Source organism: Chrysochloris asiatica, unplaced genomic scaffold (assembly GCF_000296735.1).
Source record: "Chrysochloris asiatica unplaced genomic scaffold, ChrAsi1.0 scaffold00061, whole genome shotgun sequence".
In the NCBI taxonomy this organism is placed as follows: Eukaryota; Metazoa; Chordata; class Mammalia; order Afrosoricida; family Chrysochloridae; genus Chrysochloris; species Chrysochloris asiatica.
In genome coordinates, this window is record NW_006408579.1 from 12,634,124 (window position 1) to 12,652,613 (window position 18,490).

An 18,490-nucleotide genomic window follows, 5' to 3' on the forward strand; every position below is an offset into this window, starting at 1 on the left:
GTCTTTAGTGTGTAATGCATTGAGACTGTTCACTAACTATGTATTTTATTAAGGCATAGGAGTCCTGGCATGGCCTCATAGAATAAACTCTCAACCTCAAAGTCGATTTGAACTGCAGGGTCAGCGGTTCAAACTCATCAACCACTTCTCAGAAACACTATGCTGGGTTGCTATGAATTGGAACCAACAACAGTTGGCTCTATGGCACTAACAAGAGTTATGGAAAATACTTCTGGTGGTGCAGTGGTTAAAACTCACAAGTTGATTGGTAGGAGAAAGATGTTAAAAGTCTGCTTTGATAAAGATTGGAAACCCCATGGGACTGTTGTATACTGTCCTCCTGAGTTCTAAGAGTCAGAATCAGCAAATGCCAACGGGTATTTGGATAGTATGCAGTATTGTTTCATATGTCTGAAATTTTACCAGTTAAAGTTACCTGCTCATTGTTTTGTAAATTTTCCTGGTAAGAATCACCTGGGGCACTCAATGTTCATACCTCTTCCTTAAAGATAAGAATTCCTCCCTTATAGACTGATTCAGTTGCTCTAGGATGAGCTAAGAATTATGTTTTTAACAAATGTTGTAAAATCTATTCAGGGTCACTATGAGTTGGTTCTGACTTTGCTGACCTTAAGGTTAGTAGGCCACTTCTAAATAATTCTTATCATTCAGAATATTTGGGAAACATTGTCCTAATCTTGAGCAAAGTTTCTGAAACTTTTTGTACTTCACCCAACTCTCCTCCCTCCTCAACTCCATAAAAAGTTACCCAGTGAGCTTGTTGAAAATGCAGATTCCTGGACCCTACTCAGGGTTTCTCATGGTCAATTCTGGGATGAGGCTTCCCATTCTTTATTTTTAATAGCAAATGCAATGCTCAGGTCTTGAGGTCATCTTCTTAGTGTCACTAACTTAGTCTAGGTAAGTTTTCAGTCACTTTTATAAGAGAGGAGGAGATTGAAGGCAAGATCATTTTGAAACTGAGGAGAGATCTTAGCATAAGACCTAGGTGGAAGATCTTGAGTAACCTGAAGGCAGGTAGTACCTAAGGAATAGGGAGAATGCATAATAGAACAGAGAGAATCCCTCCGTGGGAAGGATCATCCATTGAGTGTAGGACCACTGTCTTTTAGTATTGGAGCATGGGTAACCATTGAAAAGTGACTTGTGAAAACACCTGTGTTCATTTGCTTTCAAATGGTGGGGAGAATTGAGGATCATCCTGTGTGCTGCTAAAACTCTGCCTGTGTGCCATGGATCACCAACCTCTGTCTAAAGTGCTGCTAACAGAAACCTAACCCAGACAAACCTATTTGTTGCATTCAAGTCGATTCTGACTCTTAATAAGCTTATAGGGGAGAGTGGAATCATAGGGTTTCCAAGGTTTACAGAAGCTCACACAAAACAGCTAGTGACTGTAAACCTTAATTGATTTTTTTTTTCTTTTGTAGTAAGAAGAAAATATAACATATAGACCATCTTCTGGCAGAATATGATAGATTTGGATCAGATACAGGAGACATTGGAAGCCAGGAGTCAAAAGTGAAGAAATTCTGCAAGCCTGTGGGTGAGAAAGGTTGATAGGGATTAAAAAAAAAAAAAAGTACCCCAAATTATTACATGCTTGTCTAATATGAATGTGGAGTCATGAAATGGTACTGTGGGTTGATACACTGGACGGCAAAGTCGGTTTGAACCACAAAGTTGGAGGTTCAAGCTCACCAGTTGCTCCTCGGAAACCCTATACAGGATTGCTATAGTTCGGAACCAACTCAAGGGCACTTAACAACAACAATATGAGTGCATTGCTTCTAGGCTGAGTTGGACCCTCACTGACATTAGGAAGAAGATGGAAGAAGCTGCTGGAAATGGGTCCTGAGCCCTGCTTTTCCTCAGGCTACTTCAGAACCTCTGTCATTACCTTGCCAGCATTCACTTATTTTCCAGGGTCACTCCTGCCCTGTTCACAGCTAAAGCCTTAATTTAAAATGTTTCATTAATATCATAGCTAACATTTGCTGAAACGTTAATGCATTGTAGGCTTAGTGGTGTGACTGTGCCTGCATTGTTTTATTCCGTTCTTTCAGTAACACAATGGCCTGGATGCTATTACTATGACCCATTTTGTAAATGGAAGCAGGTGAGATTCTTAGAGGTTCTATAACTTGCTCAAGACCTCACTGCTAGTAAGTAGCAGAGCCAGACTTTCAACTTGTGCTTTGTGATTTTAAATTCCGTTTTTGCTGCCTTTGTTGTCTCTTCAAGAAAACCTGGGAAGCCATGCTTACAACATTTCCAGGGTACTAGCGTAGGTACTCCCAATTTGGGTTACCACTTTTGAGAAGTGGTCAAAGTTCTCAATATAAAATTTATAACATTTAGAGATGACCATTTGACCTAGCCTCGATGGCTTGATAATCAGAACTCAACTAGAGGATGATTAAAAAAATTTTTTTTGATAAAGAAAACAAGGGTAAATTGCTACAATTTAATGAACTTGACCTATACTCATGGATGTAGTAGTTAAAAATACTAACAGAAAGGGAAGGAGTCTTCACATCAAGTATCAAAGCTACCCCTCTGTACACAGGGTAGCTAGGGACAGGCAACTTAGACACTGGCTACCTAAAATGAGGGGGCAATATAGGCACAAAGTGACTGGCGTACAAGGTTTCAAGAGAGAGGTTACTTTAAGGGTATGGCGGGGGAAGATAGAGTCACCACTGAATAGTTTTCATCTTATCTAGATGGGTCTGGTGAAAAGAGATAGGGATAAGATTCTTATGATTCAATAGTGAATAATTGTTATCATGACTAATTGTGACTGTCACAATTGTAAAGGTAGAAGTTTTGGAACAAAAATGGGGAAGTTGTTAATTTTACATTCCAGAAACCGAGGACCCTAGGATCATCAAGGTAGAAGAGCACAAGCGGAATGTGGGACTCTATCCAGAAAAGTAGCGACACCAGTGGTGGAGGCAGAGATGAGGACATGAAGAGAGGGAGCAGCTGAGGACTCTAGATTCCTGGAAAGAGAGGGACTGAGAGCTGGCGGCCAGGAGGCAGTCTTGCAGAATGTGCCCTTTAGTGGCTTAAATTAATATATATGTCTGAGTATTTAAGAAAACAATAACAAAAAACTGAAATGAATGTAGAGAAATACTGTTAACTGATGGTACATGGAGGGGATTGTAATTATTATAATGAAACAAAGTATATGGTTCATTGAATGTAAAATTGATTATCTGCCCTGTAAACTTTCACTGAAATCACAGTAAAAACTTTTAAAAAGTCAGAGACAAGAAAGAGCTTGTAATCTGACTGACAATACATAAAAATGGTTAATACTTTGAGGTAATTAATATTGTTTTTAATATTTTTCCTTGCCTTTTACTCAACTGTTCGTTTTTTGTTTTTAAAGCTTTTATTGTGAATTGAGTGATAGTTTACATGAGTGAACATCAGTTTTACACTTACCATTTGATTGCAATGATTACAATCTACTCCATGCATCATCATTCAACAGTATTTGCTTCTATTCCCTGTATTTTTTTGGGGGGGGTTATGTATACTCAATGGCACTTAACAACAACAAATGTATACAAAAACTAGGTTTTCTCTTATTCATGTTTATATCCTTATTTTGTTGTTAAGTGCCGTGGAGTCGGTTCCAACTCATAGCAACCCTGTATAGGGTTTCTCAGGCTTTTAAATCTTTGCAGGAGCAGAAATCCTCATCTTTCTCCTGCTGAGTGGCTGGTGGACACGAACCACCGACCGTGTGGTTTGCAGTCCAGTGCTTATCATACGGAACAGCTGTGCTCCCCATTTCATTATTTCCTTATAGTGCCTATATTTTTTAGTGTCCTGATATTTTCAGTATAAAGGATTTTAATACAGCTAAATAACTCAAATGATAACTTGAGGCTTCTAGTAATTGAAACTAAATAGTCAGTGTAAAGGAGTGAATGAATTAGTGATTGCTTTCACTTATGGAGTATTACATATATATGTATCTGTTACTTTATTATATATTATGTATTCGTTAATTTTGCTTTACTCAAAGCTGCATTCCCTTTTTTCCAAGCTCACAGTGTTCTTTTTCTCTGATCTTCTCAAGCTTTTTCACATTTCTTTATATTGTTTTCATTTGATGCTGACAGTATTCTGTATCTGCTAATTATAATGTTTTGTTTTGTTGTATACCTTTTCCTATCCATGATAGCCAGTCTGGCACTTTTTTCCAGTGGTGTCATTTTTGCTTTTTAGTGTTTTTTTTGCATTCAAATTAAATTGTTATTAATCAATTTTTCTAAAGTTATAGAATGACTTTATACTTTCTGGTGTGTTTCTCCTTGCGTTTGTAGATTCTTATCACTATAACCATGCCAGAAATGACAGAGAATGAGACTCCTACAAAAAAGCAGCACCGGTATGTATCTATAGTCCAGAAATAATATTGTTTGGGCAGATATGAAGTAATATTAGCACTTACTTTGCTAAATAGGGAGTCCTTAGATAGCTTTTATTTGAATATTTAGAAGTCATTATTCTCCAAAATTTTATGTGGATAAATATGCTTACATTTATTAAAAGAAGCATATAGTTAAAATTTACTTCGTCTTCTTACTCTATTAGCTGTATTTCAAGAAGAATCATCATCAAATTAAAATAGTATAATACCAAGTCTATGCTGACTATGAGTTTCTCCTGAACTTTAACTTGTACATAACACTAGTTCTTGCAGACCCTAAGTCCTGGTATGGTACTGTAGCATGGGCACTGGACTGCTAACCACAAGGTCAGTGGTTCAAACACAACTGCTGCTCCTTAGAAACCCTGTAAACTTTGGTCAGTTTAAATAGACATTTCATGACATTGTAGTCCATTGATTCTAATATGCAGATCAGTACAGTATTACTTCTGGTTCTTTGTTTAACCTTTCTTTTAAATTTCTGTCATTTTTATGCTTAGAATTGCATGGCCAAAGCTTCTAGTAATATTAAAATTACTTTTCTCTTTATTTACCTGATGAATATTGGATTATGCTGATGTACTGAGTAGCTGCTTTCAAAATCAATGCTTTCTGTAGATCAGCATTTAAGAAAATATGAGTGTGGACAACCTAAGTTTCACAATGCAAAAGATTGCTCAAATGCCGGTTGTCAGTGCATCTGGACTATTGTCTACCTCTTTCCCTCTCTGATGATCACAAGGTTACTCTCTGTTGTTGCTTGTCTTCCTACCCACTCACTCCCGCCTGTGTCCCGTGACATGTTGGAGAAAGAGCAGAAGTCAACTATTTGGCATATTGCTTTGTGATTTTGCCAGCCCCTAAATTATGTTGTTACGTGCTATGGAGTCAGTTCCGACTCATAGCGACCCTGTACACAGTTTCCGAGGCTGTAAAGCTTTACAGGAGCAGAAAGCCTCATCTTTTCCCACAGAACAGCTGGTAGTTTTGAACTGCTGACCTTACGGTTTGCAGCCCAATTCATAACCATCAAGCTAAATTATACTTTCAGGTAAATATGTTTTCAATGACAGATTCATTCCCCCACCTATAACTTCTAGGTATACAACAATTTGTTGCATCCGAACTCTGGTAGTGTAGTGATTACTAACTGTAGTTAACTGCAGGGTTAAAACCACAAGGTCAGCAGTTTGAATCTTCCATCTACTCCACAGGAGAAAGGTGAGGCCTTCTGCTCCCGTAAAGATTTACAGCCTTGAAAACCCTATATGGGGTCACTATGAGTCAGAGCTGACTCCACAGCACATAACCACCACCACCAAATGTATATTGATGTCTCTTCAGTTAGATTTTAAGACCATAGTTAAATTTTTTCTTCAAGAATTTTTTCCATATGCTTTCTTATTGATGCAACAAACAAAAATTCAAAGCATTTCTTTTCATGGGTTTCAAAATATAAAGTGATGAAAATCTTTTCCCTATTTTTATATTACCCTTTATCTACACTTTTTTGTTTCAGAAAGAAAAACCGGGAGACTCACAATGCAGGTAGCAACAACAATTTAAATTTTTATTTGTTAGCCTTTTTTTTAACATTCAAAATGTTGTTTAGCATTCAAAATGAAATCATACTGCCCTTGATTTTAAGCTTTAATGTTATGAAGTGTTGAATCGTTATTCAATATGTTTTAGAAATGTGTTCTCTTCTTGTTTCTACTCAATAAAAGCACTTCCAAGTTTCTGAAGATAGTTTCCTTATCATCTTCTGATTTGTAGTCTTATTAGATATGTTAAATCCAGAGAGTAGTATACTACTGCAGCTAAGTGTTACAGCCTCGGAAACCCTGTTCAGGGTGGCTATGGGTCGGAACCGACTCGACGGCACTTAACAACAACAACAACAACAACAACAATCTTCTGAAAAGCCCAGACTTCTTCTAAAAAGAATGAAGAGTGTCTTTGCAGAAGCTCCAGAAGTGGTTGGCTGCTAGAGGAATGGGGAAGAGGTAAACAACAGGCTGTGTATCTTAAGGATAGCTGCAAATGTGAAGAGTTTTAACTTAAGTTGTGGAGTTCTCAATTATAGTAAGAATGCAGAAAACAAACATTTGATTTTACCTCAGTCATCAAAATTGTAGCCCAAAGCTAGGATTATTAGTACATTTATATACAACTGGGACACATTGTATAACCTTTGATTTTTCATCAGGGACTATAGGCAGAACTGGAAAAATTACCTTAGAGGTTAATTTCTATTACTTTATAAATGATAGCTTACTTTCTGCTAAGGAGTCCTTGTGTGGCACTGTGGGTTAATACATTGGACTGAAAGTCTTTTGAACAGCAAGGTCTGTGGTTCAAGCTCACCAGCCACTCCTCAGAAACCTTATATACAGGATTACTATGGGTCGGAACTGACTCAGTAACACTTAGCAACAGCAACTTTCTACTGATCGTGTTATCACCTATTAGTAGAAGATCCCTCAGGAAATTTTTATTTGTGAAAAATTGGTGAGAGTTTGATGTTCCCTAAAATGAAAATGGGGACTTTGAAGCCCTATTTTTTCCTATAGCTAAAAAGGTTTTTTTTTTTTTTCTTCACACATTAAAATCTGTTCCTAAATATTATCTTTGCATCTAATATTAGAGATTTTAGAGGAAAAACAACCTATACTTTGTGCTTCACCTTCTTTCTTGGTCATCTGAAATGAATCTAATCTGTTTTGATTTTATGTACTAAATCTTTTAATTAGAGTTTACTGTCAGGTGGTACCATAATTATGTCTCACAATAATTTAGTAACTAGACGTCATTGAAAAGGAACTTTTACTGCTAGATTATGAAGCAAAAAATATGTATTTTATAAACCATGCTTAACAACAAGTATGTGAATATTGGATTTTTTTTTTTTTAGAAAGGAAGATTTTAGAAAATGTTCTAACAGAAAATAGCCAATATTAATAATGTTTATTTCTTATAGTGTCTTATAGAAATTATTTAGATAATCTCTTGTATCCTTTTTTCCCTTTCATACAACTTTTAAAGTCATAGCACATGAGCCTGGAACATTTTTCAGTTAAATAACTTGTCAGTTACCCATCTTATTAGATAGGAAATACCCTACATGTGAATAGCCCACAGGGAAAACCAGACCAAGCAATGCTCTTTCTTGTTTGTTTTAAGTCATACCCAATAGCTGTTTCTATTCCCAAAGAACCCTCTAGTTTTCTTAAAAGGTATGTTAAGGGTTTGGAATCAGTCTACAATGGTCTAATATGCTAATGTGCCATGAAGAGGTAGCTTCATGGCACATTGGCATATTAGCTTATTACTCCCTGGGTGGCACAAAGGTTGGTGGTTTGAACCTACTCAGACGTACCTCAGACAGTTAAGTGTTTGACTACTAAACAAAAGATGGGGGTTCAAGCCTACCTAGAGGCACCTCAAAAGTAGGGCCTGACAATCTGCTTCTGAAAGCTCACAGCCTTGAAAACCCTGTGGAACAGTTCTGCTTCACATGCCTGGGGTCACTATGAGTCGGAGGTGATTCCAAGTCAACGAACAGTGGGTGTGTTTTGGTTCTTGAGACTCAGTTTTATTAGAATCTCTAGTACTTACTTGAACTGAAAAGGTAGACTAATTCTAATATTATCAATTTGTTTAAAATTTGAATTATCACAGACCACATTCTTGAAAATGCTAATAAAAGTGTTGCTTATGTGAATTTCTATAATACTTGACTTAAAATATGGCATTCTTAGAAATCTTATTAACATATTATATTGTTTGATAAACTTTTCTTAGGAATTTCTTTACCCAGGGAAAAAGAGGCACTTTGGCAAGTTGTAGTATAAAACTGATTAATAGATTCTCCCTTCCTACTCCCTTCCCCCATCTAGTGGAGCGGCATAGAAAGAAGAAAATCAATGCTGGAATAAACAGAATAGGAGAGCTGATCCCATGTTCCCCTGCCCTGAAGCAGGTAAGATGCCATATTTCCAAGAATTATTTGTGAACAGACAATTCCCTAAGTTGTTTTTGTGCTTAGCGTACTTGTTTTTGTTCCCTGTTATTTATAGCCTTCTTAAGTTGTGTTTTCTCTTACTTTACTAAGTTAGTCACCTGTTTATGTTTATATAAAAACCCCTTTATTCACCAGGCTTCTCTTTTATTACTTTTCTGTCGTTCCTGCTTTGTATTTTAGTATCTTTAAGTTTTTAGCTCGAATCTTCCAAATATCTCTTCTTTATTTTGTTCTCCATGCCCTATCAACTACCACTAGTGCTTAAATTCTCAAAGCATGATTTTCCTTAATGAAGATAGCCCCCCCCTTTTTTTTTTCTGTAAGTAAGGGTAAAATGTGCTCATTGAAACAATATGGATGTATAGAGTTTAAAAAGCTCTCTAAAATCAATGATAAGGACAAAATCCTGAATGCAGCTAGGGAAAAGAGAAGTGTAACATACAAAGGCAAGTAAATCAGATTAAGCTCGGATCTCTTAACAGAAACCATGCACGAAAGAAGGCAATGGGGACACATATATAAAACCCTGAAAGAAAAAAACTTCTAACCAAGAATCCTCTACCCAGCAAAGATGTCAATCAAATACGATGGTGTAATCAAAACATTCCAGGATAAACAGAAGCTAAGGGATTTTGCCAAAGCCAAACCCTGTTATGAAAAACTTCCTAAAGGAAGTTCTGTGGACTGAGAACCAAAAAGAACAGACAATAACTAGAGAATGATGGACGTGGTAGCATCACCCTGAACTCAGTCGACAAATGGAAGAGCCAAGAACAGAATAAAATGATAAGAACAGAGGATCTGGGCAGTCAGTCTATGATCAAAACAATTACAATGTGAAAGAAGGTAAACACAGAGGAACAGAAATCCAGATGGTGAGAAGGTCAGGTAGATTACAGGATTAAATAGACTGTCTTAAATGGAGGGACGAGCTAATGGAATATAAGGTAACCACAACAGTGAGGTAGGGGTGGGGTGTTTAGTTCGAGTGTTGGGGAGGGCAATAAAAGAAGGAGAAGGAAGTGGAAGAACAAGATAGGGGAACACTGAGACAGGTTTGCATGGTCTAAGTGGGACAGAGGTAAATAGTGATGCATGCTCAACCTTGGAACAACAGGGCTCTGGGATACAGGGATCAAGGCATACACTGAAGAGGGGAAATAATAACTAAAATGCTTGACTGTCTTATAAATACTGGTTTCCCTTGCCTACTATTGTGAAATAGACACTTAAGTGGAATTGAAACATAATTACAAAATACTTGTAAGCCTATCTTCAGTCTATAACGAATTGAAACACCAAAAAGGGGTTCTAGAACTTGCCCAGTGAAATAGGCCTTTTGCAAAGCCTTAGGTGGAATCCTGAGTCCTATCCAGAACCTTCTGAGGTGGGACATTACCACTAGCAAGGACAAGCTGACCGGCCTGGAACAGATAGAGTAACAGAAGATACATCTTCAAAGAAAGATCATCAGGAAAAATCTGGGGACACCTGAGCCCATGGACAAGGACATAGCCACAGAGGGCTAGAGCTGAGAGTGAAGCATCCTGCTGATATGAAGTGAGGGGAGATGCACAAGAACACCCAAACTTTCAGACAGTACCCATTTGACCTAGCCTCGATGGCTTGATAATACAAAAAAAATAACAAAAAAATGTTTTTTGATAAAAAAAAAAAACAAGGATAAATTGCTACAGTTTGATGAACCTGACCTATACTCATGGAGGTAGTTCATCTACATACCAACAGAGAGGGACAAAGTCTTCACATCAAGTATCAATGATATTCCCTGTGTACACAGGCCACTTAGAGATTGGCTACCTAACCTAAAATAAGGAGGCGATAAAAGCACAAAGTGGCTGTCTTACAAGGTTTCAAGAGGGAGTATAGTTTAAGAGGTGGAAGGGAATGCGAAGAAACAGTCCCCACTGAATAGTTTTCATCTTGTCTAGATGGGTTTGGTGAAAAGAGATGGGGATAAGATTCATATGATTCAATAGTGAATAATTGTCATCATGACTAATTGCGACTGTCACAATTGTAAACGTAGAAGTTTTGTAACAAAACGGGGGAGTGGTTAATCCTACAGTCCAGAAATGCAGGACCCCAGGACTATCAGGGGGAAGAGTGTGGGACCTTATCCAGAGAAGCAGTGACACCAGAGACAGTTGCAGAGATGGGGTTATGGAGAAGGGGAGTGGCTGAGGACTCTAGATTCATGAGGAGAGAGGGACTAAGAGCTGGTGGCCAGGAGGCTGACTTGCAGAATGTGCCCTATAGAACTGTAAATTATTATATATGCCTAAGGTTTTCTGTTTGTTTGTTTGTTTTAAAAAAAGCTAAAGTGAATAGAGATAAATACTGTTAACTGATGGTACATGAAGGGATTATAATCATTGTAATGAAACAAGGTGTATGATTTGTTGAATGTAAAACTGATGATCTACATGTAAACTTTCACCCAATCCACAATAAAAACCTTAAAAAAAAAAAAAATTGAAAGGGCATAGAGGTAAATACTGTTAACTGTTTGGTATATGGAGGGGATTGCAACCAATACAATGATACAAAGTATGACTTTTTAAACGTAAAACTGGTAATCTGCTCTGTTACCCTTCACACAATTAACAATAAATGTTAAAAAAGAAATAAAGTGTTGTATTGCATTAGGAAAATCTGTTGCACAAAATCTCTTTAAAGTGCACAAGAGCATAATAAGTATCAGTTTGAGGACTAAGGTGCGCCTGATCCACGTCATGGTATTTTTCAGTATCCTTGTATGTATGTGAAATACGAACAGTGAATAAGGAATACAGTAAAAGAATTGAAGCATTTGAGATACGATGTTGGAGAAGAATACTGAAAGTGACATAAAGTGCCAGAAGGACAAACAAATCTGTGTTGGAATAAATATAGTCAGAAATTTCTTAAATGCCAGGATGGAGAGATTTCATCTCACATAATTTGGACATATTGCCAGGAGCGACCAGTCCCTGGAGTAGGGCATCATGGTGTGTAAAGTGGAGGGTCAGCAAAAAAGAGGAAGCCCCTCCAATGAGATGGACTGGCACAGTGATAGCACTCATCACGGAGACGTGTTTATACATACTTTGTTTAGAATAAATCCATGTGTGTATGTATGAATTGAAACCTCAAACGTAACAATTGTGAGGATGGCGCAGGACCAGACACTGTTATGTTCTGTCTTGCATAGGGTCGCTATAAGTTGGAGCCTGACTAACAGCATCTAAAGACAGCATCAGGGACTCAAATCCTAGTCAAAAAGAAATCTGAAGAGGCGAGATCAAGACTATTGCATGGGTGGGGTAAGGTTTTTCAATGAAGTGTTCATAGGACAGTCTTTGAAGAATGAGCGGGGTCATTGCTGTAATAGAAAATGCAGAAAAGATCAAAGAAAAAAATGCCTTGTCACATCTTCCCTGACCTTTTTCTCACCAATGCAGTTTTTAATTTCTTAAAACATCTTCCTAATAAACCCCTGTAATTGTTCTGTGCCCTCGGAGAAAACCTATCAAGATTTTTCCCTTGGGATCCCAAGTATCGGTTGCTGTAACCTTCTAAACTGATCTCTCTGTCTTGAATTTAACTGACCCAGCACTTCCCCTTGGAAGCCACAGTTCTGATTGGACTTAAAACTAAAGGGTTTTGAAGACATGCTAAGGAGACTAAGACAAATGTGTTACTGAGAGAAGTTGTCTGCAGCTGTCCACTCATATGGAGACGTGTTTATACATACTTTGTCTAGAATAAATCCATGTGTGTATGTATGAACTGGAACCTCAGTAACAATAAACTTTTTGTTTTACCGTCGTGTAACAGGATGTCATAATTTCTGGTAGCCTTGTCTTCTGCTAATTAATTTTGATGAAATTTACATACATAAAAATTAGTAAGAGTACATACTAAATAGTACTAAAAAGTTTAAAACAACAATCTCTTGCATACCTGTTTGCTTCCCAATTTTAATATAGCTCCTCAGAGCGAACCAGTCTTAAAGCTTTCTTCTGGCGCTTATCTCTGTATTTCTAATAACATGCCTACTTGTTATATCTTGATTTTTCCTTTTGGAGCTTATTGACTGACATACTGTTACTCTTTTACCCTGGCTTCGCCTTCTTTGATCCTCCTAATATAATTATTTTACAAATTTTAGTTAAATTAGTATTCAGTGTTTATGTTATTGGAGTCCTGGTGTGGTGCTGTAGGATACGCACTGCAAGGTCAGTAGTTCAAATGCACCACTGGTTTGAACCACCAACTTTCTGGTTAGCAGTCCAGTGCTTATCCTACAGCACCATACCAGGCCCCATTAATACATGTTGTTGCTGTTGTTGACTAGTGCCATAGAGTCAGTACCTACTTATAGCAACGCTGTATAAGGTTTCTGAGGAGTGGCTGGTGGATTTGAACCATCGACCTTGTGGTTCAAACTGCCCTTACGGTCCAGTGCTTATTCTATAGTGCCACACACCAGGACTCCATTATTATACAGTATTATCTCTATATAACGAGTCCTGGTGTGGCACTATGAGTTAATGCACTGGACTGCAAACTTTAATTGAAACCGCAAGGTCAGCGGTTCAAGCTCTTCAGCTACTTCTCAGAAACCCTGTACAGGGTTGCTATGAGTCAGAACCAACTCATTAGCATTTAACAACAACGTATATAAAATAGAGTCCTGGTGTGGCACTGTGAGGTAAGCACTGGACCACCAGGTTGGTTTGAATTGCAAGATTTGTGGTTCAAACTCCCCAGCCACTCCTTGGAAACCGTATACAGGGTCTAGTGGTTACGAATCGGGCTGTGAACCACAAGGTTAGTGGTTCGAAACTACCAGCTGTTCCACAGGAGAAAGATGAGGCTCTCTGCTCCCGTAAATATTTACAGCCTCAGAAACCATGTACAGGGTCACTGTGAGTCTGAACTGATTCCATGGGACTTAACAACAACAACAACAAATGAGGCAGACAGAACAGACTTGACAGTGCTTAATTGCAATAACAACAACTACATGCTATTATTAGTTTCATTTCATTTGTTAAGTTTTAGGGATTTTGGAGTTAATAATTGCCTCATTATTTCTCATTTGCTTAATTTTCTGTATGTAGTTGTTGTTAAGTGCCGTCAAGTCAGTTCCAACCCATAGCAACCTTGTATATGGTTTCTGAGGAACCGCTAGTAAGCTTGAACCACTGACCTTGCAGTTCAAACGGACTCTGCAGTCCAGTTCATTAAGCCACAGTGCCACACCAGAACTCCAGAGCAAGGGTGGGAAACCTCTTTCTGTATACCTATCTTTGGAGTCTTTTGGAGTCTTTGTGTGGTGCTGTGGGTTAATGTGCTGGACTGCAAAGCCGTTTGAACTGCAAGGCCAGCATTTCAAGCTCACCAGTTGCTCCTTGGAAGCCCAATACAGGGTCGCTATGGGTCAGAGCTGACCTGACAGCACTTAACAACAACAACATCTTCTATCTTTAATTTTTCTTACATTTCTAGCAATCTCTTATTTTTCTACATGGTCAATAATTTCCATTTTGTTTTGAGACTTTCCTTCTGGAAACCTCTATGCTCCTTTTTTCAATATCAGTAGTTGTTCTCCTCCAGCCCTTTTGTTTTTAATTTCAGCACTTATGTTTTTAATTTCTTAGAGCCTTTTTTATACCTTTTGTTCCTTTTCAAAGCTTATGTTTTTTTCATGGATATAGTATTGTGTCATGTCTGAGAATGTTATACTGGTTTCTAAATGTTTTCTTCTATTTTCTGCATTTTGTTCATTTCTTCTGATTCCATTTTTTCCCCTTTGTCTTGATGTTTTATCTTTCTTGTTATAACTTTCTATATGTGTTTTGCGGTCTGTAGCTGTTCATTCACATTTCACAATGAGGCATTAAAAAGCTGATTATATAGGGTTGCCTTTTGATGGCTGCTCTAATGACTAAGTGATTAGGTGGTGAGTTTTTGTTGTTGCTTTTGGTAGAGAAATGAAAAACAAAAACAGTATTTGTAGTTTTGTTTTTTCCTTCCTTTTTGGAGGAAGCTATTTTTTTACAGAGAAGAATGCTTCAGCCTCCTATCTGAGACTGGGGCTAGCTGGAAGAGGCTATAAACCTGGTTGCCTTTTTTGGCGGGAATGGATAGGAGAGGAGGGTACCAAGAGTCTCATGCAGAGTTCTATTTTAGCTCCCTCTTTTCACTTAGGAATCTCATCCTATTCTCTTCTGTGTCTGCTGTTGCTATTGTTGAAATTCTCTGGTTTAAATTTCACAGAAAATAAACTTGTCTCCTGTGGTTGGGGCAGGAAGGAGAAGTCGTCGAGCTGCATAGCAGGTGGGAGGAGGGTAGGTGGGCTAGGTTCTTACTATGTTTTTTTTTTAAACTTTTTATTGACTTGAGTGAAGGTTTACAGAACAGATCATCAGTCCCACATTCAACAAATCATACAATGTGTCATTTCAAGGATTGCAATCTCCTCACTTTATCATCAGTTTACAGTATTTACCTCTATTCACTTTAACTCTTGCATTTCTCTCTCTGTCTTCTGCTATATCTGTCTTTCCTCTACCAACCTCCCTTTGGTTGTATATTGTCTTCCCCATCACCCAAGTTAACATGTCTATCTCCATCCAGTGAATGATTTTCTCTTCCATCCTGCCCCGGTAAGCACCACAGAATGTTTCTTTTAGCAAGAAAACCTTTTCTTAACTTTTTACAGTATCTGTCCTTTTATGATTAACTCAGAGTCCTGGTGTGATGCTGTGGGTTAATGTGCTGGACTGCAAAGTCAGTTTGAATTGCTAGGTCGGCGGTTCAAGCTCACCAGCTACTCCTTGGAAACTCTACAGGGTCGCTATGAGTCAGAACTGACTCGACAGCACTTAACAACAACAATGAACTAATTTTAATCAGGATAATGTTCACCAGGTTCATCCATGTTATGAGGTGTTTGACAAATTCATTATTGTTTTTCAACGTTGTGTAATATTTCCCTGTGTATATGTACCGACGTTTGTTAACCATTCTTCTGTTGATGGTCATTTAGACTGTCTCTATCTTTGCTAATGGGAATAGTGCTGCAATGAACATTCTGTAACCATTCATATCATGGCTTTTGTTTCTTAATGATATATACCAAGTAGAGGGATTTCTGGTCATATGGTATTTCTATTTTGAACTTTTTGAGAAAGCACCATATTATTTTCCACAGTGGTTGCACCATTATACAGTCTCACCAGCTGTGTAGGAGGGTCTCAGTCTCTCCACACCCTCACCAGCATTTGTTGTTTTCTGTTATTTTTTTTTTGACAATGCGGTGGTAATGTGCTATCTCATTGTTAATTTGATTTGCATCTCTCTAATGGCCAATGATTTGCAAAGATTTCTTATGTTTGTTGGCCATCTGAATGTCTTCTTTAGTGAAGTGTCTGTTCATATCCTCTACCCATTTTTAAATTGGATTATTTGTTTTCTGTTGAGGTGTTGAAGTGTTCTATAAATTTTAGAGACTACTCTCTTATCTGATATGTCTTTGCTAAAATATTTTTCCCAGTCTGTGGGTTCTCTTTTTACTTTATTTGCTGAAATCTTTTGATGCACATTTTGTTGTTGTTGTTAAGTGCTGTCAAGTCCATAGAAACCCTGTAAATGTTTTTCAAGAGCAGTTGGTTGGTTTGAACCATTAAACTTGCAGTTAGAAGGCCATTGCTTATCCTGCAGTGCCCCACTACAATTCCTTGACGCACATAAGTGTCTAATTTTAGGAGGTCCCAGTCATCTATTTTGTCTTCTGCTTGTTTGTGTCTTTTCAATTATGTTTGATCGTGTATATATGCCATGTGTTACAGCCCCTAAGTTTGTCCCTATTTTTTTGTTGATGATCTTTATATTTCTAGATTTTACATATAGGTCTTTAATCTATGTTGAGTTTGGTTTTGTATATAGTGTTAGATATGTCTCTTGTTTCATAATTCTGCAAATGGATTTTCAGTTTTGCCAGCACTGTTTGTTGAAAAGACTATCTCTTATCCATTTCATGTGTTTTGGCCGTTTGTTGGTCAACTGACTATATAGGTGGATGAATTTGCTCCTGGATTCTCAATTCTGTTGATGTATGTACCTTTCATTGTACCAGTACCAAGGTGTTTTGACTACTGTGACTGTGTAGTAGTCTTTGAGATCAGGAAGTGAGAAGCCTCTTACTTTGTTCTTCTATTTTACTCCTGCTTCCTTAATCCGAGGTCTCATTCATTACTGTATAAAGTTAGTAATTAGTTTTTCTATCTCTTCAAAGAATGATGTTGGAATCTAATTGGGATTGCATTATATGTGTAGATTGCCTTGGGTAATGTTGACGTTTTCATAATGATAAGTCTTCTATTCATAAATATGGTATATTCTTCCATTTTTGTTGGTTTCTTGTAGTGGTGTTAGTAGTGTTTTGTAGATTTCTTTGTATAGGTCTTCTGTTTCTCTGGTTAGATTCATTACTAAGTATTTAATCTTTTGGGTGGCTGTCATAAATGGTACTATTTTCCTGATTTCCTTTGCAGAGCCCTTTTTATTAGTATAAACAAATTCAACTGCCACTTTTTCGACTCTCAAGGAGTTCCAGTAATTTTCTTGCTATGTCTTTGGAATTTCTTTTTTTTTTTCTATTGGATCATATTATTTGCAGATAGAGAGAATTTTACTTCTTCTTGGATGCCTTTAATTTTCCTTTCTAGCCTTGTAGCTTTGGCTAGCACTTCCAGCACTATTGAATAGGGGTGGTGATAAAAGACATCCTTGTCTGATTCCTGTTCGAAATGAGAATGCTTTTAGTTTCTCTCCATTGAGAATGATATTGGCTGTTGGTTTTGTATATATGCCCTTGATTATGTTGAGGAATTTCTTTTCTGTTTATTTTGTTGAGTGTTTTTATCAGGAATGGGTATTGGATTTTGTCATATGCCTTTACTGCAATAATTGATATGATCATGTGTTTTTCCCCTTTATTTTATTTATATTATGGGTTTATATTGATTGTTTTTGTAATATTGAGCCATCCCTGCATACCTGCCATGAATCCCACTTTGTCATGATATATTTTATTGACTAGGATTTCGTTGGGAATTTTTGTGTCTGTGTTCATGAGGGATGTTGGTTCATAATTTTGTCTTTTAGTGGTATCTTTGCCTGGTTTTGGTATGAGGGTTATGCTTGCTTCAGAAAATGAATTTAGAAGTTTTCCTTCTTTTCTATATTCTGGAATAGTTTGACTAGAATTGGTATCAGCTCCTGTCTGAGTGTTTGGTAGAATTCACCAGTAAAGTCTTCTGGGCCTGAAATTTTTTAGTTGGGGGCCCTTTAATGACTTGATCAATTTCTTCTTTTGTTATGGTGGTGGTGGTTACGTGCTGTGGAGTCAGTTCCGACTCATAGCAACCCTGTACAGGGTTTCCGAGGCTGTAAATCTTTACGGGAGCAGCAAGCCTCATCATTCACCTGCAGAACAGCTGGTAGTTCAAATTTCCACTTCAGTTTGTTTTAGTTTAGGTATGTTGTGTGTTTCTAGAAATTTGTCCATTTCTTCTAGATTTGCAAATTTGTTGGAGTTTAATTCTTTGTAGTATTGTTTTATTATCCTTTTTATTTCCGTTGTTTCTGTTGTGATGTCACCCATATAATTTCTTATTCATGTTATTTGCATATTTTCCTTTTCTTTTGTTAGACTTGCCAGTAGTATATGGATTTTATTAATCCTTTCAAAGAAACAACTTCTTGTCTTGTTGATTCTTTCTATTTTTCGGTTTTCTATTTCATTTATTTCTACTCTGACCTTTATTATTTCTTTTCTTCTGATGACTGTAGACTACCTTTGCTCCTCTTTTTCTAATTGCAGGGTTGTTAGGTTAAGCTGTTGATTTTGTTTCTGTCTTTTTGGATATGTGCATCTATTGCTATAAATTGCCCGCTGAATATTGCTTTTTTTTTTT

General features: G+C 37.3%; 1 protein-coding gene across 1 annotated transcript in view; it reads left to right on the forward strand.

Moving 5' to 3' along the window:
• The first annotated feature begins 4,385 nt into the window (after positions 1-4,385).
• Positions 4,386-18,490, forward strand: part of KIAA2018 (KIAA2018 ortholog) — a 35,209-nt gene continuing 21,104 nt past the window's right edge. The window contains exons 1-3 of the mRNA XM_006864176.1: positions 4,386-4,432; positions 5,994-6,022; positions 8,374-8,456. Of these exons, the coding sequence (XP_006864238.1) occupies positions 4,386-4,432; positions 5,994-6,022; positions 8,374-8,456 (159 nt within the window). The remainder of the gene's footprint in view (positions 4,433-5,993; positions 6,023-8,373; positions 8,457-18,490) is intronic.